Source organism: Rutilus rutilus (assembly GCF_951802725.1).
Source record: "Rutilus rutilus genome assembly, chromosome: 2".
NCBI lineage: Eukaryota > Metazoa > Chordata > Actinopteri > Cypriniformes > Leuciscidae > Rutilus > Rutilus rutilus.
Window position 1 is genome coordinate 42,467,950 of NC_140210.1, and position 27,343 is coordinate 42,495,292.

Consider the following 27,343-nt stretch of genomic DNA (forward strand, 5'->3'; position numbering starts at 1 on the left):
GATTCCAGACAACGATTCATTCACGAGTCGGTCATCGCTAGTAGCAACCAAAATAAATGGCATTTGACTTCCGCACCGCTGTTTGCTGATTCAAACACCATGACTGCGGATGTCGGACTGACGTTGGTTCTGCTCCTGGCTCTACCATCGGTCACGGCAAGTATTAACTTCGCCCATTTCTTTTTAAAGTATAATTTAAACCAAGCGTAAAGCTTGCTTACTAGTGTGCAGATGTTCTCTCCATAACTTTAAATAGTGATTTGCATATGCAGTAGCATTACTACCATCTAAGAAAAGTGTTATACTTTCTAGTGTTTGCTATTCTGACACTGTTTATAGAAGAATATTTCTGCTGTGAGATATTAGGTCGCACTTTTGGTCTGATGTTATGATAATGAACATACTAGCACCTGACTGACAAGTGCGTCCAGACTGTCATGACTCGTGCGTCTTGTGACTTGTCATGTGAGGACGTCAGTCATCAAACACCAATCCTTATAATACTGTTATTCAAAGAGATAACGTTAGCTCACAATTCTGTCCTCATTTACTCACCCTCATTCCATAATAATTAAAAAAAAAAAATTAGGATGTTTAAACAGCTGCTCTTTTCCATACTATGAAAGTAAATGGAAACTGAGACTGTTGTGCTCAGAAAATGACAAAAACATGTCTTGTCATGATGTTAAACAATTTTTGATGTCAATAATAATTGGCCACAAGACACACATGGACCATCCTAGATGTCAAACCTGATGTTGAGACCACGTTTTTGTCATTTGGGACTCAAATGCCCCAGTCCCAATCCACTTTCATTTGTATGGGGGAAATGGTTTAGACAAGGATATGGTGCAAAATATCTTTGATTGTGTTCCATGGAAGTAGGAAAACCAAACCGGTTTGGGAACGTGAGGCTGAGTACATGAAATTGAATACTGTACTTTATTCCGATTGGATAATTTTGGTATTCTGTGGTCAAGTATTATTCCTTATTCCTGTAATTTTTAGTTGGGTGAACTATTCCTATAACTAATGAAAAATGATTTTCTTGTTTTAAAGCGCTCTGTATCCTCTTCCTTTCTGTAGTATGCTTCAACATCCAGCTTCTCCGTGGATTACCATCAAAACTGCTTCCTTAAAGATGGAGAGCCATTTCGCTACATTTCGGGCAGCATCCACTACAGCAGGATTCCCAGAGTCTACTGGAAGGACAGGCTACTCAAGATGTACATGGCTGGTTTGAACGCCATCCAGACGTAAGACGAACTGACAATGATTAAGTATTAGTCACAATGTTTTGTATTCCCGCAGTCAAGGAAAACCTGGAAATATTGTGGTTTCCAAACCTGGAAAAGTCTGGAAATAAATAATAAAAATCATGGAAAATTTTATAGTGAATACTGAGCTATAAAATGTTATTGTTGAGAAATTGAGAAATTGCTAATTGCAAGTACAATATTTCTGAAATGATTTCATAATTATGTACTAATCAATGGAATTTCTTTGGCCCTTTTTTTTTCTTACTTTGTATTCCACTCATTCCTACTCAGATTTCCCTAATGGCCGAATTCATCCGCAGGTATGTGCCATGGAACTTCCACGAGCCGGTGCCGGGTCAGTACGACTTCGGCGGAGACGCGGATCTAGAGCACTTCCTGCAGCTGTGCCAAGACATCGGCCTGCTGGTCATCATGAGGCCAGGTCCCTACATCTGTGCAGAGTGGGATATGGTGAGAAAAGATAGAGGACCTGTGTACACCTGGCATTACGATGCGTTTCGGTCCATCGGTTCACAAGTTGACGACGCCAAATACTGGTGTAAACGAATTTTAAACGTTTTGAGCTTTCCACTTTCCACCACTTCCAGAGGTCGTTGAAAACACATTAGACCGGATTGCTTTCCTAGTGTAAACGCTCTTGTGGTCGAATGTGTTCAAACAGCCACAAAAGACCGTCTTCTCTCCGTCTACTGAACTAATGCTTAAATATTATGGGAAGTGCATTAGCCAGACGGGATTTAAACTTTGTCGGCTGAAGACCCAAGTTTGGTTTGAAGATGAAAAACATACCAAGCTCAATGTTCTCTCTCCATTCCTGATTTCTAACACACACTCACAGTTTTTGGCTGATCTTGCGGCTGTCAGAGCAGAAATGTAAGCTGATGCTCTTGATGTTTTTCCGTCGTCTCTGGGCGCGTTCATATGTAAATTGTGTGAGCTTATTTTGTCCATTAGATCTGAAAAAGCCCACACATTACCCGCCTATAGACCCTCTCCTTGAAGAAATCAGGACAGAAGTGGCTGAAAGTGGACAAAAGAGACGGATTAAAACACCAGGTGTGAATGGGAATGTGTCTCCCTCGTCTACTTGTGATCCAATCGACCAAAACACAAATTAATACCAGGTGTAAACAGGGCCTGAGACGCATCTAAATCAGGGGTTTTCAAACTGGGGTCCGGGGGCCACAAGAGAGAGTTGTGGGGGTCTGTGGAAAAACAATGTAAATAATGCTTATGATTTAAAATAAATGTAAAATTTTTATTTAAATAACTAAATAATACAACATGTTTAATAAATAAACAAAAAATAATACACCTATCAGTACAGTACTATAGTGAATTGAAAAAAAAGTTTTTGTAACTTAACAGAAACGAAATATTTTCCAAATAATATTTTATACATGTTTATGACATACATTTTAATAGTATAAATTGGGTATTTATACATGAAAATATATAGCTGTCTTTTAAATTTTAGGATCGGAGTCTCTCGCATGAGGATGATCATATATGCTGGTTCGTGGTATCAAAAAGATTGAAAACCCCAGATCTAAATTTTTGCTATAAAGTCAATAATTCCGATGTAAAAATAGTCATTTAATAATAAAAACATTTTTTATGTATCATACAGTTGTATATAGTGAAAATAATTGACAAAGAAACTGAAAATGTGATGGAGTGTAAATGGCTGACTTCTCTGACCTCGGATGGTTACATTTTTCTTGTTTTAGGGGGGTTTGCCTGCCTGGCTGTTGAAAAAGAAAGACATTGTGCTGCGATCATCTGATCCAGGTAATAACATGAGTTATTGATTAACCTCAGAGTGGAAAAGATGCAGTTGAATGAGTGAAATGTATAATATTGCAAGTTCAAGTGGCATTTTATATATTGCTCTAGATTATCTTGCAGCAGTGGATAAGTGGATGGGGAAGTTATTGCCCATCATTAAACGTTACCTGTACCAGAACGGCGGACCCATCATTACTGTGCAAGTAAGACAGTTATATAACAATCATGCTGGTAAAAAAAAAAAAAATATATATATATAATATACAGTGTACAATATGATATACTGTATATTCAACTATTATTGAATATGTAATTTTCATAACATGAGATCAGATTGCTGTGATTTCAGCCTGCCTTAGTGCTAAACTCATGACACTGAACTGTGGAATTTCCTGTTGAACGAGTATTTTCACTCAATAATAATTCAGTTATTTTCCAGCTTATTATGTAATCAGTTCATAAAATGTCTGCTCATGATCTGATGGGTGTAACTTATGAAAAGTGGGACAATTACATTACAATGACATAAAAACCCTGTATACCGTATATAGATAACCCTATGTATAAAATGTTATATATAATTTGTTTGTATGTATATTTTCACCCTTTTTAGCTATTTAAGGGATTAGTTCACTTTCAAATAAAAATGTCCTGATAATTTACACACACCCATGTCATCCAAGATGTCCATGTCGTTCTTTCTTCAGTCGAAAAGAAATGAAGGTTTTTGAGGAAAACATTCCAGGATTTTTCTCCATATAGTGGACTTCCAACGTTCCAACTTCCAGTTCAAATGTCAGTCTCAGTGCAGCTTCAAAGGCTCGGCACAATCCCAGTCGAGAAATAAGGGTCTTATCTAGTGAAACTAGATTTTCTTAAAAAAAAAAAAAAAGATTTACTTTTTAGCCACAAATGCCCGTCTTGTACCATCTCTGATATGTGGCACGCATTACGTCATCACGTTGGAAAGGTCACGCGTGACATTGTTTAACATCCAGGATATGCACACGTACGGACCATTTTAAACAATAAACTGACACAAATACATATAAATATGTGTCATTCAACATACAATAACTTTGAACGGTCGTCCTACTCCAAACTTGTAAACACTGGGTCGGTACTTCCGACTACGTCACGCGTGACCTTTCCGATGACGTAATACGTGGCGCATCAGAGATGGTACAAGACGGGCATTTGTGGTTAAAAAGTATATAATTTTTATTTTATTTTAGAAAATGACCGATCGTTTCGCTAGATAAGACCCTTATTTCTCGGCTGGGGTCGTGTCGAGCCTCTGAAGCTGCACTGAGACTGACATTTGAACCTTCAAACCGTTGGTTGCCATTGAAGTCCATTATATGGAGAAAAATCCTGGAAAAACCTTAATTTCTTTTCGACTGAAGAAAGAAAGACATGGATATCTTGGATGACATGGGGGTGAGTAAATTATCAGGAAATTTTTATTTGAAAGTGAACTACTCCTTTAAGGACAAACAAGTATGTAAATATGTGTAATATGTATAAAAGTTTCATTTTCAAACACAAGCGCATCTCAAATTTATGCATGTGATTGCTTTCATATGCAGGTAGAGAATGAATACGGCAGCTACTTTGCCTGTGATTTTGATTACATGCGGCATCTCAGCCAGCTGTTCCGGGCTCATCTGGGGAACGAGGTGGTCCTGTTCACCACTGATGGAGCAGGCGTGGGTTATCTCAAGTGTGGATCCCTCCAGGGCATCTATGCCACTGTTGACTTCGGCCCAGGTCTGCTATATATCACCTTTATTGATTTTATATTAGGTTTTATTTAACAAAGTTCGGGAGGAGCAGGTTCAGATAATTAACCAAATTATGCACAGCTGGAGATTAATCAGTAATCAACTCAATGACAGAGTATAAATTCACAGCAGACCTATCTCTGTTCATTGAAAGTTTGTCAGCATCCCTCCTCCACCCCATCTCCTCACTTCCAGTTCCATCTACACTTCCAGTTCCATCTACACTTACCAACTGGGGGGAGTACTTTGGGTTCGGGCCTAACTCCGAGCTCGGAGCCCTCCCCCCGGACAGCACGCCAAATACGCATAAACTTATTGTATTAATTATATGTAGATGTGAACTCGTGAAATATATATATCACCTATATTTATGCCTATATTTTATATACAGAGCTTGACATTAACACCTGCCAAATGTGTGTGGATTTCAGCCGTGGTGTGTAACGTAGTCCCTTCTACTAGCCACTTTGGCGGGTTAAATTTTATATATAATATATACATTTTTCAGTTGTAGTCTTTTTAAAATGGCATCTGAAATAAACTAAGTGCAGTATAGTGTTGTCAAAAATATAGATTTTTCGATACATATCAATACTGAAATAAATGAAACGCTTCCAATACTTATTTTCCACAGAATAGATACAGGTAAAGTTGCGCTTTCTCGCTCTCTCATCTCTCCGACAGCGAGTGACACACAAACCTGCCTCTCCTCACTCACTCGGTTCATTTGCTCCTGATGAATATTGTTGGTGTTAAAGGGCTTGAATTTCACACCCAAAGAAACCCCATAAAGCCGCCTCTCAGTTATAAATTGAGTTCTTTTTCACTGCTTATTGCGCTTAAAAAGCAAATACACACACAATCAAATTCATACAAAATAATGTCAAAATGCCAGTCTGGGCAATTATTCACGTAAAGTCTTAAAGTGACAGCAGCCTAATATTCCTGCTGCCAAATTATGAGATAGTATTAAAAATAGCTATATGGCATTTTTTCCACATGGTATCGATGTCAAAATTGTGGCCAGGGAAAATGCTGAGTGGCTAGTAACTTTAGTAAACCGCTAGCCACAGTGGCTGGTGAGCAAAAAAGTTAATGTCAAGCCCTGGTTATATATATAGATACCTAAATATGGCCTTAGCAACTACCTGAAATAAAGTTTTATGTTTTTTTTTATATATATATATATATTTTATTTTACTTTAGTTAACGTTTTTGTTGTTACGTTTTTAGTTAACAATAACACTGGTTCTGACATTTCTTAGCATTGCGATTTGTAAATTTTATTGTTGTATTTTTGTGCAGGTTCAAATGTAACCGCTGCGTTTCAAGCACAGAGACATGCAGAGCCACGTGGGCCTTTGGTAAGAATCAATCGTTTTTCCTATCAGCAGTTATGAATATAAAGACACTGGATGGCAAAGCTACACTGAATTACATTATTATAATAATACTAATGCATTTTATTTATATTGTGGTTTCCTCAAACCCAAAGTGCTACACAGGGTAATAATAACAATACCAGCAATATAGTAAAAAACTGAAATAACAAAGTATACTCAACAACAATAAACAGCTTTAAAAAGATGAGTCTTTAGAGACTTCTTAAAATAGGCACGTGTTGGGGAATTTCTAATTGCCAAAGGAAGAGCATTGCATTACTGTGGAGCTGAAACAGAAGAAGCTTGACCTCATATAGACCCTGTTTTAAAAGAAGGCTGCTGAACAGTACAAGAGTACAAGAGTGGAGAGAGCGAGTTGGAGTATAAAGGGTGACTAAAACAAGGTTAAAACAAGGTTTTAATATCAGTACGTGACTGTATGGAAAGCCAATGCAATTTATAAAGAACCGGGGAAATATGCTGGCAAGCAGTTGTGCAAGTCAGTACCCGAGCGGCTGAATTCTGAATATATTGCAGTTTCTTATTAGGGAGACTAGAATAAAGTGCATTAAAATAATGAAGCCTCGACGTAATAAAGACATGGATAAGCCTTTCCGCATCTGGCAGGGAGAGAGATTTATGTGCCACAATTCTAACATGTACAAATGTGTTCTGGAAAAATTATTTTTTTTTGCAGGTGAACTCTGAGTTCTACGCAGGCTGGCTGGACCACTGGGGCGAGAAACACTCTGTCGTTCACACAGCCGCTATCGTCAAGAGCCTCAATGAAATTCTGGGAATGGGAGCCAATGTCAACTTGTGAGTTGCACTTATTTATTTTATTATATTTATTTATTTTGAATAGTCAGAATTGTATGATTTATTACTATTTTTGTTATTGTTTTCAAGATATATGTTCATCGGCGGAACTAACTTTGGTTATTGGAATGGTAGGTCTTGGAGATTTGTACCTCAACAGGCCAAGATTAACTTACAGTGTGTCTCGATTCATGTTTTACCTTGATTTTATCACATTATAGGAGCAAACTCTCCTTATGGTCCTCAGCCAACCAGCTACGACTATGACGCCCCCCTTACAGAAGCTGGAGATCTCACAGAGAAGTATTTCGCCATAAGAGAAGTCATCAAAATGGTAAAGATTTAGCTATTTATTGAAAGAATTATGATTTTCAAAGGAGAAATGCAATGGTCAGTAATCATACAAATCGATCTGATTGTTTTTCTGTTGTTGTTTGGATACAGTACAGAGATATACCAGAAGGAATGCTGCCTCCATCAACACCTAAATTTGCATATGGACAAGTGCAAATGAAGAAGGTAAATCATTTTTTGCATCTTTGCCTGTTTATTCTACTATTGTAATATGATTTATATTTCGAGTCTCTGTTTTATTTAAAGACGACCTATTATGCCGTTTAGTCTTTGAGTTTTGTTTTTGGGCTTCTACTAGAATAGGTTTTCATGCTTAAATGTAAAAGATAGAAAAAAACTCGTTATTTTTCCAATATTTGACATTGTTGCAGCACCTCTCTTCCCAGTCTGTCACTAACGCTCTGTTTAGTTCCTGTCTCTATGAAGCCCCTCCTTCTGTTCTCTGATTGGTCGGCTTGTCCAGTGTGTTGTGATTGGTCAACCACTTCCAGCGTCTTTCAGAAATGTCACGCTCCTTACCATAACCACGAGTTTAACACACTACTAACTAACTCAACCAGGTCCCGCCCTTTTTTTTTCCGTATGTCTTGGGCGGGAATCATTTAAATAAGGAATATTATGACGTGTTTGTTTCCGAAAGGAAACTCAAGACTACAGTGGAGGCGTTTCAGGGAGTTCAGAAACAGTATGACTGATATAGAGAATAACTCCTGTCGGAGTGACTTTTCAGACCTTTTTCATGCCCAAACAGAAACATTACACGCTAAAGAAAGATGAAAATAAAAAAAAAGCATTATAGGTCCTCTTTATTTAAGGTGTCTATATAACACTCCTCTATATAACCATCATGTCCTTGCAGCTCAAGACCGTGTCAGAGTCTTTGGATGTATTATCTTTCTCTGGCCCTGTACAAACTCTTTACCCAACAACATTTACTGAAATGAATCAGGTATGCCCGCATCTCACCTTAATTGTTGTTCAGTAAATGTGAAGTTCTGTTTAGTAATGTTAGTGATTTAAATGCTTCGTCTCAGTCTGTGTTTATGCAGGTGCTTTTTTTATGAACTGTATTGCTTTATGTCTTCTCTGTTTAATGATTACGGATGTCTCATTATCCCGTCAGGCGTTTGGCTTTATGCTGTATCAAACTGTGTTACCTGTTAACTGTTTGAAGCCCACCCCGCTGTCATCCCCTCTGAATGGAGTCCATGATCGGGCATATATATCCATTGATGGCGTAAGCAGCTCTGTTTTACTCTGTTGATTGTTTCATGTCCGAGTTACTCATAATCATTATAGCTGTGATGGTGAAAAGGCTCTTAAGATAAGATAAAGTTTATGCACAGATTTATATCTAATTGGAAGTGTTTGCATAACACAACATTTTATACAGTTCACTGCCAAGTTTGGAGTCAGTAATCTTTATTTATTTAATTTTTTTAAGAAATTAATACTTTAATTCAGCAAGGACACATTTAATTGATCAAAAGTGACAGTTATAAATGAATGAAATTTCTATTTCAAATAAATTCTGCTCTTTTGAACTTTCTATTCATCAAAGAATCCTGAAAAAATGCATTACTGTTTCCACAAGAATATTAAGCAGCTTAACAGTTTTCAACATTGATAATAATCAGAATCATCTTATTTTTGATCAAATACATGTGATAAGCAGAAGAGACTTCTTTCAAAAACCGCAAACTTTTCAACAGTAGTGTAATTGTTTCATTTCTTGTGCTTCTTAAATCATTTAATTTTTTTTAGATTTCTGCTGGTATTTTGGAAAGGAACAAGGCACTCACCATGAATATAACTGGAAAAGCTGGCAGCCGTGTGGACATCCTGGTGGAGAACATGGGCAGAATCAACTACGGCAAAGAAATTAATGACTTCAAGGCAACCAAAACTTTATCCACTTCCCATTTTACTCATTCTCAGCAAAGTCCCTCAGCCTGTTCTAACTTGAGTTGTTATATATTTTCTAACTAATCAGAATTACAGTTTTCCTGTAGCTGACAATCCCACAGAAATATTCAGACTCTTTTTCATTTTCTCTCTCTGTTCCTCAGGGTCTGGTGTTTAATCTGACTCTGGGCGCTGATGTTCTGGTTAACTGGACGGTGTACTCTCTGAGTATAGATGAAGCCGTGCAAAAGGGGCTGTTGTGGCCGTCGAGTCCATCTGTCTCTATCTCCTCGTCCTCCACCAGTTTAACCACCACACCTCCTCCTGCTCTTTCACCTCCAACCTTCTACGCTGGCAGCTTCCACATCCCGGACGGAATTCCCGACCTCCCTCAGGACACATACATACAGTTTCCCAACTGGAGGAAGGTAGGACACTTCACCACTGCTGTTGGTTTTAATGAGATCTAGGGATGCACTATATATCGGCCACCATATCGGTATCGGACGATATATGTTCATTTTTAATGTTATAGTTTTCGGCCTGATAAGAAAATTTGGCTGATATATTAAAGCAATAAATAATGGATTATTTCCTTCAGCTGAGACACTTCATATGCGCACTGTTCGCCATGATGGTTTTTAATTGTTTTAAATATGATTGGAAAAAGGGGAAATACAGTTAACAGCGCAAGTCTGTCATATAAGCTACATAAAATTATCATGAGAACATTATATTTGTGTGCTTGGAACATGGCTTTTAATGGTGAGACTTTTGTTTTTGTAATCATCTTCAAAATTATATAAAATTTGGATTTAGATTTATCAGCCGATATATCGGTTATCGGCTTTCAAATAAGAATTATCCGTTATCGGTATCGGACAAAATTTTCATATCGGTGCCTCCCTAATGAGATCCATTTACAATTAGCTTTAGTGAAATTTTAAAGGATCATAAAATGCTTTTTTTAATTCCAGGGTCAAGTGTGGATTAATGGTTTTAATGTGGGCCGCTACTGGCCTTCCCGCGGGCCACAGGTGACCCTCTTTGTCCCAGCCCACCTGCTCAGCACCTCCGTCCAAAACAACATAACCGTTCTGGAGCTGGAGGCGGCACCGTGCTCCTCGGGTTCCTGCGTGGTGGAGTTCACTGACACTCCGGTCATAAACGCCACGGTGAAGACAACCAGCCAGCACACGAGACGGCTGTTCAAAAAACAAGACCTCTTATGATTTTACCGACCTCCACAAGCAGAAGAATCTTAGAATAATTAATTTGCGTCACACATTTTACTGATCTGAAGGGATCTGGAAGGATATGACATGTATCAGCTCTATATGGACAATATAAAAAATTTAACTGTGAATTTACAGTAAAATCTTGCCAATTCTCAGGTGTCAAAGCCGCTCAGGGAATGAGCTGTGTGATTTTAATTTGAGTGCACTAGATCCTCTCAAGGTGATGTTAACATTATTTCTTAATGCGGATACTACTTTTTATTTTGCACTTTTCATTATTTTGAATAATACTAGAAATCGTACCTTTCTGTTGGATGAACATGCTACATTGTTTAGTCAAGCGTTTATTGCATGAGTGATTTTATTTTTGCACCACATTTGACATGCCTTGTAATGTATCATGATGTTGAATGGTTTTATGACTTTGAATTGTATTATTGAAGCCTTACAGAAATCCATGGTTGTGTGTAAATTAAATGGCATTATTTTATTCACGCAGTCTTTATCTGAGATATATAGTGATATACATATGGTTTGTTTTAAGGGTCTAGAAGTGGGGTGGTTTACTAGAATTTTGTTTTGTGTACTGCAATTCTGCAGTAGGCAAACTTTTTTTACTTTCTTCTTCCTTTTTTGCCTTCTCTTTTGGTTAGGATGTGTGAAAACCTAAAAAAAACACTTCCAACATGCATCTCATCTCATACTATGCCTGTCAAACCCTTCAAAAATAGATGAAAACTTAGTTCTCAGTTGTTGTCAACACCGACACCACGTAAGAAATTTAGGAATAACGAGTAAAAGCTAAAAGTAGAGAGTAATAAATATAGCAGTGGCCAAAAGTATTGGCAGTGACTTAAATTTTGTGTTTCGCAAAGTGAAAACTTAGGAATAACGAGGCGACTACATATATGAAATATATACTGATACACATTTCATAAGTTTTAAAGGCTTTTATTGGCAACACATTCAATAATGGGGCAGCCGTGGCCTAAAGTTGTGGGTTCGATTCTAAATACCGGTGGGAAAATGTAGGTGAGGGGAGTGAAAAAACATTGCTCTTTTCCACCGTCAGAGCCCACGACTGAGGTCCCCTTGAGCTTGTACCCCCAATCGCTCCACGAGCGCTGCAGTGTGGTTCGCAGTCTCTGTGTGTGTTCACTGCTCCTAAAATGTGTGCACTAACTTGGACAAATTGTGAGTATGAGTTACCATACTTGACCTTCACGTCATGTCTATATACGCAAAGACTCAATATTTACAGTATTCACTCATTCTTCTTCATAGCCTCTGCAATTTGCTCTGGCATGCTGGATGTGAGCTTCAGTGCCAAATGCTGACTAATGGCAATCCATTCTTTCCTTATTGATTGCATTTTATGGGTTTCTGCTTGTCCAAATGCCTTTCGAGGATTTACCACAGGCTTTCTATGGGATTAAGATCCGGGGAATTGCCTGGCCACGGATCCAAAATTCAGTGTAATGATCTCCAACGTTTTGATACCATTCTGTATTCATGGCAGTGTTTTGGGCAGAATTGTGAGAGAGCACCCACTCCCTTGGATTAAATGCGACCTCACTCATGGACGGTCTCAGGATCAGGATGCTTCACTGTTGGCTAGACACAGGACTTATGGCAGCATCCACCTTTTTTTTTTTTTTTTTCGTACAAGCAATTTTCCAGCTGTCCCAAACAGTGGGAAGGAAGGTTCAGCAGAGAAAATAACGTTGCACCAATCTTCTGCTGTCCAGTCCTTGTACTTAGTCTGTCATTGGTGTTTTTCTGAGAGAAGTGGCTTCATTTCTGTCCTTCTTGACACCAGTTATTGTCCAAAGGTCTTTTTCACAGCAGCTGAACCTCCTTGAAGTTCTTAAAGGGATACTCCACTTTTTTCGGAAATAAGCTCATTTTACATCTCCCCCAGAGTTAAACAGTTGAGTTTTACCGTTTTAGAATCCATTCAGCCGAACTCCGGGTCTGACGGTACCACTTTTAGCATAGCTTAGCACAGATCATTGATTCTGATGAGTCCAGTAGCATTTCTTTCAAAATGACCAAAGAGTTTCAATATTTTTCCTATTTAAAACTTGACTCTTCTGTAGTTAAACCGTGTACTAAGATCGACGGAAAATGAAAAGTTGCGATTTTCTAAGCCTATATGACTAGGAACTACTCTCATTCCGGCGTAACGCCCGTTTCACACATACTCCGTGTGCAGTGCGTGTGCGGTCCGTGTTGCGGTGCGTATGCGGTGCAGGAGCAGCACGCCCTATAGTGCTTTCACATATGCTGCGTTTGCAGTGCGTAACTGATCCGCGGCTGTAGCTACAACAAACACATATAGACCTACTCATTTTATTTCAAATCCATAAGCTATCAGCAACTTTTATTTAAAAAAGTTTTAGGATATTCTCTTTGTACACATCCTCCCTTGTCTGTCTTGGCGTCGCTCTATCTTTTTGAGCGTGTAGTACGTGCGCTCTCTCCGACGCACCTGTTCGTGATTTGATTGAAGGAGCTGACTAATAATAATAATAGAAGCGTCGACAGATTAAACAATTGTCTTTAGAATTGTATTTTTGTTTTCTTTGTTAGGCTAGTTGTTGTCCATGCTTTTATATTTCGTTCACTGGATGGAATGTTCGTTATTATTGTGAGTCTTTGTGGCGTCTGTTGTGGGTGAGTAAATAAATAAATAATTGCATTGATTCCGCCGTTTACTTGTTCTTGTTTAGGTAGTCTCTTCTCTCAGAGTTGATATTTTTTATGAGAGGTCGTAACACAACGTTCAATACATTACTTCTATATAGATTATATATTAAGTTGCTCACGCAGTGGTAAAATATTGAACCATGTACTTATATTAAAATTGCATACATTTTAAATTAAAACTTAATTTACAAAAACAGCAGATTCATACCTTTTCTATTTAAATCGTTATACAAAGTCTTGCACGTCACAACCAACTTGTTTTTCCACGAGTGTCGTTTTGTTGCCTTGTTGAAGTAAATTGTAGTTTTCCTTGCTTTACCTCGTCTTAAAATAAAAAGATGACTGAAAATGGTTTTATTTAATTAAATGCATTCATGGTAAGATTACTAACCTACATTTTATTTAATTAAATGCATTTATGGTAAAATTATTACATTTTCATGTCAATCTGTGTGCATTTTAAACACGAACCATGCGTTGTCACTTTAATTCAGCGTTGCAGCACAGCAAAAAATAGACTCGGTACAGAAACGATCTCTGCACTGCTGTATACGCACCGCAACTGGAACGGATGGACGGACTGCATTCGTGTGCAGTGTGAAAGCTCTAACCTGTTAACATGGGTACGGAAAAAAATACGCACCGCACACGCACTGCAAACGGAGTATGTGTGAAACGGGCGTAATAATCAAGGAACTGTGCGGCCGTACCATGAGTGCAGCAGGCGTAGTGATATGACGCAGCGCCTGAAAATAGGTCTAATGCTGCGTTCACACCAAACGCGAATATGCGTCTGGTGCGAGTGATTTCAATGTTAAGTCAATGGTAAGACGCGTTTACGCGCGTCTGGAGGTCTTGCGGCGCGAATGAGGCGTTTAGCGCGGCGCGGTAGACGCGAATTCGCCTCATTCGCGCGAATTGAGCGTTTGGTTACGCGCGAAATTTATTAGTGCTATTTGTGCATTCACGCGTTTGACGCGAATTCGCGTCTGCCGCCCGAGTTGAAAAATCTGAACTTCTGCGTCAATTCGCGCCGCGTTAACCAATCAGGAGCCTGCTTGCTGCTGTCACGTGGTGAACTGACAGTTTATAATGTTATTTTATGTTTGGCCTCAATAAATTATTTTGTAATATGACTAAAATGCACAACAAAGCAAATAATCTTTCACATAAAAACTCGATTTCAATGAGAGATACTCATTTTGTAATGAATGCTATTTATTTCATATCTATTCTAGATTATATGAAACTTTATTAATCTAATGTAAAGACAACAAACACAATATAAAAACTTTTCAAAAAATCACAGGACAGATTTCACTTTTGGAGGCTGGCTCCATTTATTATCAAAACAAAAATAAATGACAGATTAGGTGCGGGAGAGGGTGAACCTCGCGCCGGGCTGTACAGCGCGGGCTCGTCATGCAGAGACCACTCGAGGCCGAGGCTTTATACGGCCTACGCTGTCCTCGTCAGCGTCCTCACCGTTAGGTCCACCAAACCTACCTCCTGAAGCAAATTGTGAAACTCCTGAAACCCTCCGGAGGGTTTGGTGGACCCGAGTACAGCCACGATGTCCCCTACGCAGCTGTTTCTGCTCTCCAGAGCATATACGAGCGGTGACTCTCTCGATTAATGCTATTGCTAATGCTCGATAAACATCTAAAAAAGATGGCCGCCAACAGGTTTCGAAACTCTCGCCCCCGGAATTCGCCTTTGACGCGCGTAAATTTTGCTTCAAACTTTTGATTTTACGCGCGTCAATTTCGCTGACGCGCGAATGCACACAAAGTGGTCACGCGTATAACTAGACGCGGCAGGCGCGAATTTTGACGCAGATTCGCGTTTGGTGTGAACGCAGCATAATAGGTTAGACAAACTTAGTCCCGGTCACGTTGGAAGAAGTTACCGAGCTGGGGACTATTTTCAGGCGCTGCGTCATATCATTACGCCTGCTGCACTCATGGTACAGCCGCACAGTTCCTTGATTATTACGCTGGAATGAGAGTAGTTCCTAGCCATATAGGCTTAGAAAATCGCAACTTTTCATTTTCCGTCGATCTTAGTACACGGTTTAACTACAGAAGAGTCAAGTTTTAAATAGGAAAAATATTGAAACTCTTTGGTCATTTTGAAAGTAATGCTACTGGACTCATCAGAATCAATGATCTGTGCTAAGCTATGCTAAAAGTGGTACCGTCAGACCCGGAGTTCGGCTGAATGGATTCTAAAACGGTAAAACTCAACTGTTTAACTCTGGGGGAGATGTAAAATGAGCTTATTTCCGAAAAAAAGTGGAGTATATCCCTTTAATGAACCGGTAAATGGTTCTTTCAGGTGCAATATTCTTTGCTGCAATTTCCTTGCATGTGAAGACATTTTGAAGCAAAGCGATTAAGTTTGCACAATCTTCACCCATGTTCTGCTGCTATTCTCGTGACGTGCACTAATCGCGCTCGTGCGGATTGAGGTTGTGATGTGCGCGCGCATTCGTAAGCGTAACCGGAACAGAGTCGTCATCAGCCATCAGCGCGCTGGGTTTGTTCAATATGGTAAGTGACAATCGCCCGCAGCGTTTATTGATTTAAACAAAAAAAACTGTAGGATGTTATTGTTCTAAATAGGAAGTTTCATTAGTATTAGAAATACCGAACACTCAAAATGTACATACGTTATTTTTGTATTAGTCAAAGTCTCGAGTATGTCGCTAAAAACACACATTAGCATGTTAGCTTTCATGCTAGTCAACGTCAAGCAACTTAAATGTATGAAATATTGAGCATTAGGTTATTGTGTCGGTTAAATATGTCAAAATTTTATTAAAAAATCGAATGATATGCCCTTTGTGCATTTAAACACTTAGTGACTTATTTTATTATCTCGTTTTCTGAATATAAAAGCACATCGTCCAGGCAAAAAGCACTTTTTCATGAAGAGTTTGACTTTTGTCTTGTTGTCATTTCTTTTTTATTTCTTTATTGGACATAACTATCATTTTAAGGGGTTTATCAATAAATATGCTCTTTAATGCGCTCGTAAATAACATACGAGGGAACGACAAATAAACATGACAAACAATAAAACCGTTTTTAAAATATTATAAATGTCTATTTTGCGTGTACCGAGTTGTTAGAAATGTTAAGTTTTGTTGTTACACCTTTTAAAAATGAGAAGTCACTATCAAGTACAGTGACTAACCACAGTTTAATTAACGTTAGCTGGTGTGAGCAGTTTAGTGGCTTTTATCTGAAATAGATTATACTACAGTAATAAGTACAGATTATTTCACAGACATAACTCAGAAAACAGCAATATAAACAGATTTGGTCATGGATATCTAGCTACTTGAAGTGATTCAAAACTGGGATAGTCTTTAGAAAACCTTAGCAAATTCAATGTTTTAGTACTCCTCCTTAATAGCTCTCAGTGCATCAACTTTGTACCTTGTAATTAAACATGTCTTTGTTTGACTTCTTTGTGATTTAATCACACTCCTCTCTGTTTCAGATGACACACTTCTTTAGATCTCAGGAAGGATCGTGTCCATGAAGATGAGATCTGACTTTCTGCAATGATATCACAGGAAGATGAAAAAAAAACCTTCTGTGTAAAACACCAAATGATATGATCGTTCTCCTCACACTCATCTACTAAAGAGTTTATTTTTGGCTATCTGAAAGTTTTTTATTTTTTTATATATATATATTACATCATCAAAACAATGGTGGACAACCGCTATGCCACAGCGCTGGTCATCGGCTCTGTGCTGAGCCTTCTTGCCACCGTCTATCTCTCTGTTGCAATGGGAACACAGCACTGGTACCAGTACCACAGTCAGCCGGCCAGCAACGATGTCAACAACGGCTCAGATCTCGAGACTCTGCGGCAGGACTTTGTGGGAGAGGACATGGATGAGAGGAGTTACAGTGTCGCTTTGTTCCGGTTGAATGGCACGCTGGGTCTCTGGTGGCGCTGCATTCTGGTGCCCCGAAACTCATACTGGTATAAAGAGCCTGGTGAGGAGAGGATGTTCAACTTTGTAATTTATGTTAATGTATTAATTATTTACTATTAGTTTAACTGATGCTAACTACATTTGCTTTGTCTCTCTCCTCGCTCTCCGCATCCTTCTTTTCTAGATCCGATAATGCTGACTAAATGTCAGACCTTTACTTTGCCCCAGCAGTGGGAATCCAAGTTCAAATCTCCTGGAAATATTAACAGTGGAGAAGATCTGCTGCGTACCTGTACGTCCTAACTCAAAATCAAACATGTACATGCACCTAATATTCAATTTTATATATGCACTACTGTTTAAAAGTTTGGAGTCTGTAAAATGTTTTATATATAGATAGAAATTAATAGTTTTATTCAGCTAGGATGCATTAAATTGAATAATAAGAAATGTTTCTTGAGCATCAAATCATCATATTAGAGTGATTTCTGAAGGATCATGTGACACTGAAGACTGGAGTAATGATGCTGAAAATTCAGCTTTGATCACAGGAATAAATTACATATTAGAATATATTCACATACGTGCATCACACAATTATGCATATTAAAAGTTATTTTAAATTGTAATACTATTTCACATTGTTACTGTATTTTTGATCAAATAAATATAGCCTTGGTGAGCATAAGAAACTGAGTTCAAAAGCCTAAAAAATCTTACCAGAACCAAACATTTGAGTGGTTGTCTGTCTGTCTGTCTATCTGTCTGTAAAAGTCTTTCATAGACAGTCTCATATATTTGTCTCGACCAGCCGCAGCGAGTGGCAGGATGTTTTGTAATTTGCATTGTCATTATGTTCTGAAAGCCTTCAGATGTTTGTGTTGTGTGTGTCCTCAGACCTGTGGAAGTGTCAGTTCCTGTTGCCGCTGGTCTCTGTTGGACTGGTGTTTCTCGCGGCATTGATCGGAGTGTGTGCCTGTCTTTGCCGCAGTGTCACTCCCACCCTGTTCGTAGGGATCCTGCATCTGCTGGCCGGTAAGACAGCTGTACATTATGGATAAATGGGGATAATAATAATAATAATAATCACAGCTATTTCCACAGCTCCCCGACAAAGAAAGCATAACATTTAAACATATATATTTGCTCCCAGGCCTGTGTACTGTGGCCACCGTATGCTGTTTCCTCGCGGGCGTGCATCTGCTTCATGACATATCCGAGCTTCCCGAGGGTATGGACTACTCTCCGGGCTGGTCCTTGTTTTTGGCCCTGATCTCATCTCCACTGCAGATCATGGCTGCTGCGCTCTTCATATGGGCTGCGAGGAGTCACCGCCAACACTACACTCGAATGACAGCCTACAGGGTTGCCTAGGCAACAGAGGACTGACTGTAGCGTTGCCGAAGCGATTGTCTGCGCTCACAGAAAACACACAGCTTCAGCAGCTCCTTTTAACACTAACCTAGTAGCTGTTATTTGCAAAAGTTATGAAGGAAACAGTCTGAACACACCACCCAAAGTTAGGTTTAACTAGCGCCGTCCACTCATAGCACTCTCCTGTGAATACTTGCATCTCTTGAAGGATCTTCCTACTATATAACTGCCTTTTTAACCACTCTGTTAACAACTTTGCTGTTTGGGATGATAAACTAAACCCCTACCACAGCCAATCAGACTCAAATGCATCTATAATAATCAGTGACACTCCAGTAGTTCTTCAGGGCTTCATTATTTATTTAGTCGCATTTTACCTGTTGACTAAACTTATTTACACGTGTTAGTTTCGTTTCCTCTTTGTGTTTTTATTCCGCCTGTTTTGTAGCTACTCCAAACGCATTTTAGCGCTTTGCAATCCCAAGATGCACTAGGGTTTTTGCCTTGGCCTAAAAGACTGAATGTTTGCATCTGTCATAACCACTCGAGCCTTTTGTGTTTTCCTGAACATTTGTTGTGCTTATTTATTGCTTTGTTTCTTGTGCTTTACATTGGTTAAACAGTTTACCATTTAGTCTCTCTTTGAAAATGTATTACATTATGAATATTACACTTGTTTGGTAACTTTGTTTAGAATCCAATTATGTTTTGTGATGGTTCAGGTAGCCATTTAAAACCATCTCAGCTGTGGTTTATCCTTATTGTGGTTTATATTAGTTTTTGTATATCATGCACAATTGGATGTAAAAGACTGTTGACGTCTTGCGGTCGGCTGTAAAACGTACGCGAGATTTCACTAGGATCATTGTAAAACGATACAAGCGAATACCGATGGTAAAAATCACAGTGTACATCCAGCTCCAGTTGATTTCGTTGTGCCACGTGGTTTATTGTGTTGTAATATTTTTGAAATCATGTTCTGTTCAAGTGAGTGTGCTGTTTGTTTTGTCTTTTTATTCCAAGCCTGTGAGAGGCTTGATTTCAAATCAGGTGAGCAGCAGCATATGAGCAATACAGTCAAGAGGATACCTCACACTTCACAGCCTAATGTGACATCATCATCATGACGGTGTCTCAAATACTCCAGACGGTTTTGCCTTTTTTATACAGTTTTGTAAGCATTCCTGTTAAATGAACATTTTGCTGGTCACAATAAATATCTTTTCATCCAAAATATTGTTGCTCATGATTTTAGCTGTAGATCAAAATGAGCTATTGATTGTCATATAAACTTTATATTGTACAAAATTACCTAGTGTATACCTGAGTTATAATAAGTGACTGAAAAATTGTTAATCATTTCAGTGACATTCTGTCTTGTGAAATCATCTGATTTATGTTAGATGGTTTGGTAATCGTTCAGAGTTTAATGTCTTTCTTCACTTGCACCGTTGGAATCGTCAGCGTCAACTTTTTTGCCAAGTGAAAAGCGATTCCCTTTTCATAGTAGGCACACTCGTTGATAAAGAAAGGATGAAGGGACACTTCTTCTTCATACTTCACAGTTTCTCCAGAAAATGACAAAAACAAAGGGTCACCCCGCTTGAGGAGACAGAAGTCCCTGTCCTAGACAAAAAGATCATTTTTGGTTGTGTTACTAAACATGTTTTATCCCAAATCAAAAGAAAATAAATCATATTTTGCCTAAAGACAATTATGTTTTTTAGCCCATTAAGATTATTTGCATTGTGACATTCTGTAAATTACAAAGCATGTTTGATTATCTTTCTATACTATATACACCTGTAACTGAGGATGAATGGCAGCGGTGAGATTCCGAGTCTCGGGATCTCTGGGATAATCAATACTTTTGATAAACTTGAAGGCTTCCATATCCCCGCCTTCAAATACTGTTCCTGAAAGCAAAATAAAACACACTTACTACAATAGTATAGCAGAAAATACACAAGTAAGCCACATGTGGTTAGGTCTTACAGTACCTGAGTTGAACTTGTGGATCCAGTCTATTGTCAAGTCGACGGCCTCTTTCATAATCAAATAGATGTCAGCCCTGACGACTCCATGCGGCTGCGGCCCGACTTCTATTGCTACAGAAACACAGGTCATGATTCTTGTCATCTGAGCGTACATTTGTGTATGAGTACTCAAAGGAGATAATCACCATCACTTACAAAAGCCATGCTTGGAGACAGACTCCAAGGAATATGCATCACTAATCAGGGCATCCATTACCAGAACTCTCACAGGCACTTTGGTTATCTTAGTCTTAAATGTGTAAATGACAACACACAACATCAAAACACACATGCACAGACACAAAACAAAACCTATTCTACTCATGGAATAGTACACACATTTAAAATGGCAAATAAACACAAATCCAGGTCTGTGGTTCTTAACTGGTTTTACTTCAAGACACAGATTTTACATTCACAGTAAATTTTTTTGCTATGCATTTCTCCCTGTCTGTCTGACCACACCTGTGACCCAATTTCCTGTCACAACAACAACCCACCAGCTGAGATCAACTGACCTGGTTTACAGAATGGAGTTTATTGAAGCACACTTGTGTTGTGATGCTCTTGCCTGTAAGTATTTGCAGATGTGCATGGTCGCCCAGTCACTGGTTGCGTAATGGATGAGCGTGAGGCCCATGTTAGACGTGGTGTTATGGAGGTCACAGATCATGTCTATTGCATCTGCAGATCCTTTCAGTCCCAGCAGATTGTTCAGTTCCTGAGCGTGTCGGACTTCATATGGGCTGCTGTCTGTTATAGGTGAACTTCAAGAAACAGAGTAGGCCTACAGATTTACATAGTAACATATTTGCATCATGCAGTATAGCCTATACTTGCTTTGCAATAGGCCTACTGTGTAAACCTTAATGTTATCATAACATTACTTGAAAATGTATTGAATATCATATTTTCATAACTCAAACATGCATGTTTAATTAACTTATTTTAAAATGTAAAGGTTAAGGCTATGTATTTAAATTATTCGCTCTTTTTTTCGTTCTTTTTTTTTTTTATTGGTCGTGCTTGAAGTTCTGCCTGACAACCGCGCTGATTGGTAGAAAATAATTATCTTTGAAAATTTCCTAACGGCTGTGACACAACAAACAAACTCATCGTCGTGACGATGAAAGGAGTGAGAGTAGTGCCCTAGGATAACGTTACATTGGTAGGTAAACGTTAAAATATGTAACGTTATACACTTTTTTTAATCGACTAAAACGTTTTATTCTAATGTTATTAGCAAGGAATCACGTTTGAGTCAGGCCTAATACTTCTGTAAGAATTAAGATTCCCGGTCAGACCTTGCCAATGTCGCCAAAAAAGCTGTTAAAACTAATATATTTTATGTAATATAGATATAATAATATTTTATTGAATATATAATATTTTGTTGAAGCTCAGCTATGAAATGTTAGGGAGCACTGTTGAAGCATTAGCCTAACTTGTTTAATTATTTTTTATTTGTTCAATATAAGTAAATGCAGCAAAAATGGGAATATTTGAGTTTAGTCTAAAGTTACTTGCCTTTTAAGTTATCCGTACTTAAGTTAATCAAAAGGGAAGACCAGCACATTATATGAACTTGATAAAACAAATTAAATTGAGGAGAGTTTTGCTTTTTTTTACTAGTATACAGGCTCCAAAATTGACAACAATATATAAGTTATATAGTCCATGCTTGTGTAATACATTATTAATCTTCTAGTCATACATTTATGTGAGAAACAGAAATAGCCCAAGTTATACATTATTTTTCACTGAAAAACGTTTGTCTTCTGTACACAATACAGAACTTGTTTGTTTTCAAGCGACTCATAATTGCATTATAGAAATTATATATGTATAATTAAAAATATTAAAATAATAATCATTTAAAATCTTAAAATGACATTTAAAAAACTTATTTAGCCAATTATAATTTCATTTTGTAATTATTTTTGAATAGAAAGACTGAGATGAGATTAACCTACATTTCATTAAACTGAACAGTCTGTGCTGCAGTGCCTCATCTCACCTGAGCGTGGCTGTGCTGAAGCAGCGATTCATATCCGTGTCAATGTATCTTCTGCACTCTTCCACAGCCCGTGGGTTTGACAGCACAGTTGTCACAGGAATCGGCCACACACCGTCTCCCTTCTCTTTCCGCTGTCTCTCCATCTCCTGCACCAGATACACACCTGACAGCTCATTGCCATGAGTCCCACCACATACGGCCATGCGACCCAGTGCTGGCAGGAACAACGATGCCATCTACAACACACAAGTAAAAACATTCTTATTTTGAGGTTTCAAATGCCACCGCAATATGTGTTTTCTTGAAGAATTATTAAATCATGAGCCCGTTTCATATTGCATTTACAATACCTCACTGTTCTAGACTCGTTTTATTAGGCTACATCTTTTTTTTTAATTTGCATTTTGCAAATAATCTCCTGCAGTGCGTGAGAAAGAGGTGTGGCCATTACAGGTTGAGTTCTATGGCTAACACAAATATAGTAATTTGACTTCCATTGTAAGTGCATTACTTTAAACCTACCTGTTCTTTGTTTTTACAAACGAAAGGAGACAAAACTGCCTGTGCCACAAATGCAGTCCATAGAGCTTTAACCTGTGCTGAACCCTATAGCTATTTTGATTCAAACTGACAATATGATTTCATTATGTTGTTGACGATTTGTGACCCTGGACGACAAAACCAGTCACATGGGTAAATTTTTTGAAATTGAGATTTATACATCACATGAAAGCTGAATAAATACGGTTTCCATTGATGTATGGTTTGCTAGGATAGGACAATATTTGGCCGAGATGCAACTATTGAAAATCTGGAATCTGAGGGTGCAAAAAAATCAAAACATTGAGAAACTCTCCTTTAAAGTTGTCCATTTATGTTGGCGATTGTGCTGCATTCACTCACAAAAATAAATGTTTTATATATTTACGGTAGGAAATTTACAAAATATCTTCATGGTTCATGATTCTTACTTAATATCCTAATGATTTTTGGCATAAAAGAAAAATTTATCATTTTGACCCATACAATGTATTTGTATACAAATATACCCGTGCGACTTGTGCCTGGTTTTGTGATCCAGGGTCACATTTGTAGTTGTAGATCATTTGTAAAACTGCTTTTGAGTTAATATACAAAACCATCATTAATAATCCCACAACAGAGGTCAACTGAGGGCTCTCTTTGGGGAAGAGAAAGCATGAGAAAGTCACACATTGACTATTTTCCTTGGCTGGCACAACAGAATACTGAAAATTTTGTTAATGTTAATAAACTAGTAGGGCAGTGTTATAATTGTTAACTACAACTATAACTAAAGCCATAAAGAATGTCGTTAGCCTCATAGCATAATTGCCTAAGTCCTTTTATTTTATTTTATATTACTTAGTTATATTACTTATATTACTAACTTAACAATTATGCTATGAGGCTAACGATGTGTTACTTGAATCAAAATAAATGCTTAACTGAAATAAAATAAAATATAAAAAAATACTTATTTTATTTCATCAAGTTGCCAAGGCGACATATCTTATTTCAGTTTAGTTTAACTTGAAGTATTAAAATAACTCAAATGAAATGAAAATTATTAGAGACAATATATAAAAGAAATAATCAAAATGGCAAAAAGACAACAAACTTACAACAACAGAACATTAAATGTAAACTACAAAAAATAATAACTAATTAACTAAAACTATAATAGTATATAAGTTATACTAAAATAACACTGCGTAGTCGTGGAAGTGCTTATGGAAAATGTTCCCTTTCATGGATGAATCCGAAAAAAATTCCACATGGAGTTGTGGAGGAAAAAACGTTACGCATTCTAGATAAACGTATCTGATAAACGGAGACAGAAGACGTGCAAGTCTCTGCTTTCTTCAGTAGAAAGTTTGTTTGTCTTTGATCACATTACTTCAATCAGCAAGAATCTTTCCTAGAATTCCATTTAAACTGTAATGTTTGTTTGTTCCTAATAAAGTTACTGGCCAACTATCAGTTAAGTTTATTTTTTACGCCAACGTTTATCCATGTGTGTGTACCTTTAAGAACAGTTGGGAAAGATATTAGTTCGTTAATGGAGTTTAGCTCTTTCCCTTTAAAATGAAATATTCTGTTGCTCTGTTAAACAATGTACATTCATTGAAGCTCATTACAATCTGTCTCACGTTCTACAACAACATGCAACATATCAAAGCAAAAGCTGCAGAAACGAAAGGAAAACCTCCTACCATTTTTTTTAAATACAGAAGTAAGTTGTTTCACTGCCTCTTCCAAATGCTTTCCCTCTAATCTTCTTACTGAGTGGAGTTGCACAAGGCATCAGAGACCTTTGGACACATACATTGAGGTGTGACAGGACATGCGCGTTGACACACATTAAGCAAGTACAGGCCTAATCTAGCTGCAGGGGATGCACACACACACACACACACACTCACACACGCAGTTTAAGACATTCTCCCACATTTGTTCGAACACAGTAAAGTAACGTATGAAGCCATTATTTACCTCCTCCTTCTCTGCCTCGCCTTCAGTCACCAGCCTTGGATCATCTTTCACACATGATGTCCCGGCAACTCTTTACCCCTGGCCATGAATCTCCAGCATGAAGCCAGTGCTTTGCTGACTCATGCATGCGCTAAAAAGAGAGTGTGTGGAGGAAAAGCAAGAGGGGGAGGAGAAGCATCACAACTGAGAGGACTGAAGATCTTACAGATTATTACCTAAACATTACGACTGTGCATAATGACAGAGAAAGGCGGGGAAGCGTTTCGCAACAAACCAGTATTTCCTGTCACAGTTTCCTCCTGCTTTCCTCAGGGCATGAGCACCTGCTTTGTGTTAGAAAATGCAATGGCCAATACCAAAACCAAAATGAACACAGTAATAAATCAATAAATGCACAGAAGTGTATGAAGTACATAAACTCTTTAAAGAAATGTTTGGTCTTGTTTGTCCAAAATCTTCTTAACTGCAATTTCAGTTTCATAGTGTTTTTTTTTTTTTTTGTCTCACCATCACTCTGTAAAAAAATTGTAACCTCCCCAACTCAAAATGTTCTAGTGACTGGTCACATATAAATTTTTCAATTGGCCCAAGTGAAATTCTGTTAATTGATTTTAACAATTGTTGCAATAGTCTGTTAACATTGGCTCAATGAGAAATAATACGTTTATGAAAAAAAAAAAGTTTACCAAACCGTGTTATTGGCCCAATTATATATTTGAAATTGTAGTAAAATGATTTTTTCGTTTTACCTAAACTAAAAATGTATATTGGTAAATTTATATTAGTAAAGCAACTTTACTGTATTGTTTATTCCCCGTTGCCCCAAACCATTTTTTTTAAAGAATTATATATTAAACACTCAAGCCATTCTGCCACAGTTTATTTAATAATATAATAGTTTATTTAATACATTTTATGAAATCTACGACAGTATTGTGAAAATACCTTAAAATGGTAAATACATCGAAAGTACATTCTGCACAGTAGACCTTAAAAATCATGCATTTAAATTCAGGATTCTGATAAGATACACAAAGCTGATAAATTGCACCTTACATTAACAAAATCACAAATATTTTAAAAACATCAATTATCTGCAAAAACATCACAAAATTGAGCGTCAGCGTCAGTTCTGGCAGGCCAGGTAGTCAAGACGCTGCTAATGCTGTTTGCTAAGAACACTGTCCCGTCAGCTGATCTGCTCCAGCTAAGCTGCATTAGCTCGTTAACTCCCCTCGCTGCTCAATGGCCAAAGCTCAAACAAGGCGCCCTATTTAAAGCACATTCAGTTTGCTCATACATGCTTGCTGCTCGCTTCTGCTGCCCGCCACCTCCCCAGCTCCTCCTTATGCATAACGTGGCATTGCGTTATGTCATGTTGCCTGCTCTGTTCACAGGGGGGATATTTTAGCTCTCACAGTCCTAAACTGTGTGAGCGTTCCCTAATGCTGCTGCTGCTGCTGTCCTCTGACTCTCTGCTATTTCATGGTGCTCATGAAAGGTCAGAGGACTCCCTGAACAGAGCCATACCGCCAAATTTCAATTCAGGAACATCAACTTGTTTGCAATCTATTCAATGAAAATTCTTTATTTTTATTGTCCGTGTGTTCTTGACTTAATGGACCTGACAGAAATACCTTAAAATGTAAGTACCTGGGGAGTGTCCTCACCCAGTGTTTAGAGAAATTTCACTTAAATTTTAGTATTTAGGTACTTCATGAAACTGCAGCTTAACAGTTTAAACATTAAACATTTGCTATTGTGCAAAAACACCATAAAATGCAAGTAACTGGAGAGGGTTGACCATGAATTTTTGTATTCTCACAAGAGGTACTTTGAGCTCATGAAACTGCATCTTAACAGTTTAAACATTAAACATCTAAAACATTTACAAATATTTGAAAGACTGCAAAAGTCACACAAAAAAAGGAAAAACGGGAAGTACTTCAGGGTTACTTCACTCAGTGTTTAGTGTAATTTCATCTGAATTTTAGTATTCTCACAGGAGGTACTTTGAGCTCATGATGTCCTCTTAAATGGTGAAGAAATGTTGATTGAGAGCAGATGTCCTTAAAATCACAGTTGTCACAAGAAAATGTGGCATTCTCCTTAATGCCAGTCTTTGGATGTACTCTCCACAGATGTGTTTTTAAAGCCCCAATTCTTTTGAAAATACAACCACATTCGG

General features: G+C 37.9%; 3 protein-coding genes across 4 annotated transcripts; 2 read left to right on the forward strand and 1 right to left on the reverse strand.

Moving 5' to 3' along the window:
- On the forward strand, nucleotides 1–11,040 carry glb1 (galactosidase, beta 1). Its single transcript, XM_084401576.1, has 16 exons — nucleotides 1–156; nucleotides 1,087–1,256; nucleotides 1,580–1,730; nucleotides 3,011–3,071; nucleotides 3,177–3,271; nucleotides 4,658–4,838; nucleotides 6,158–6,216; nucleotides 6,932–7,053; nucleotides 7,144–7,184; nucleotides 7,275–7,387; nucleotides 7,498–7,572; nucleotides 8,267–8,356; nucleotides 8,531–8,644; nucleotides 9,172–9,303; nucleotides 9,477–9,740; nucleotides 10,290–11,040. Exons 1-16 carry the CDS (start codon nucleotides 100–102, stop codon nucleotides 10,542–10,544), a joined length of 1,980 nt encoding a protein of 659 aa, XP_084257702.1. The 5' UTR covers nucleotides 1–99; the 3' UTR covers nucleotides 10,545–11,040.
- Nucleotides 11,041–15,684: 4,644 nt separating this feature from the next.
- Nucleotides 15,685–19,822, forward strand: cldnd1b (claudin domain containing 1b). Its single transcript, XM_084401684.1, has 5 exons — nucleotides 15,685–15,811; nucleotides 16,767–17,275; nucleotides 17,399–17,506; nucleotides 18,112–18,249; nucleotides 18,368–19,822. Exons 2-5 carry the CDS (start codon nucleotides 16,981–16,983, stop codon nucleotides 18,586–18,588), a joined length of 762 nt encoding a protein of 253 aa, XP_084257810.1. The 5' UTR covers nucleotides 15,685–15,811; nucleotides 16,767–16,980; the 3' UTR covers nucleotides 18,589–19,822.
- acy3.2 (aspartoacylase (aminocyclase) 3, tandem duplicate 2) lies at nucleotides 19,583–25,445 on the reverse strand. Of its 2 annotated transcripts, XM_084401683.1 has the most exons (8): nucleotides 25,156–25,445; nucleotides 24,876–24,974; nucleotides 22,642–22,877; nucleotides 21,196–21,391; nucleotides 20,781–20,874; nucleotides 20,589–20,696; nucleotides 20,392–20,504; nucleotides 19,583–20,214 (listed from the first exon to the last, which is right to left on the reverse strand). In XM_084401683.1, exons 2-8 carry the CDS (start codon nucleotides 24,876–24,878, stop codon nucleotides 20,008–20,010), a joined length of 957 nt encoding a protein of 318 aa, XP_084257809.1. In that variant the 5' UTR covers nucleotides 24,879–24,974; nucleotides 25,156–25,445; the 3' UTR covers nucleotides 19,583–20,007. The 2 variants fall into 2 exon arrangements, with proteins under 2 accessions (XP_084257809.1, XP_084257808.1); XM_084401682.1 differs by lacking the exon at nucleotides 24,876–24,974 and having other exon boundaries at nucleotides 25,156–25,407.
- Between the last annotated feature and the right edge of the window lie 1,898 nt (nucleotides 25,446–27,343).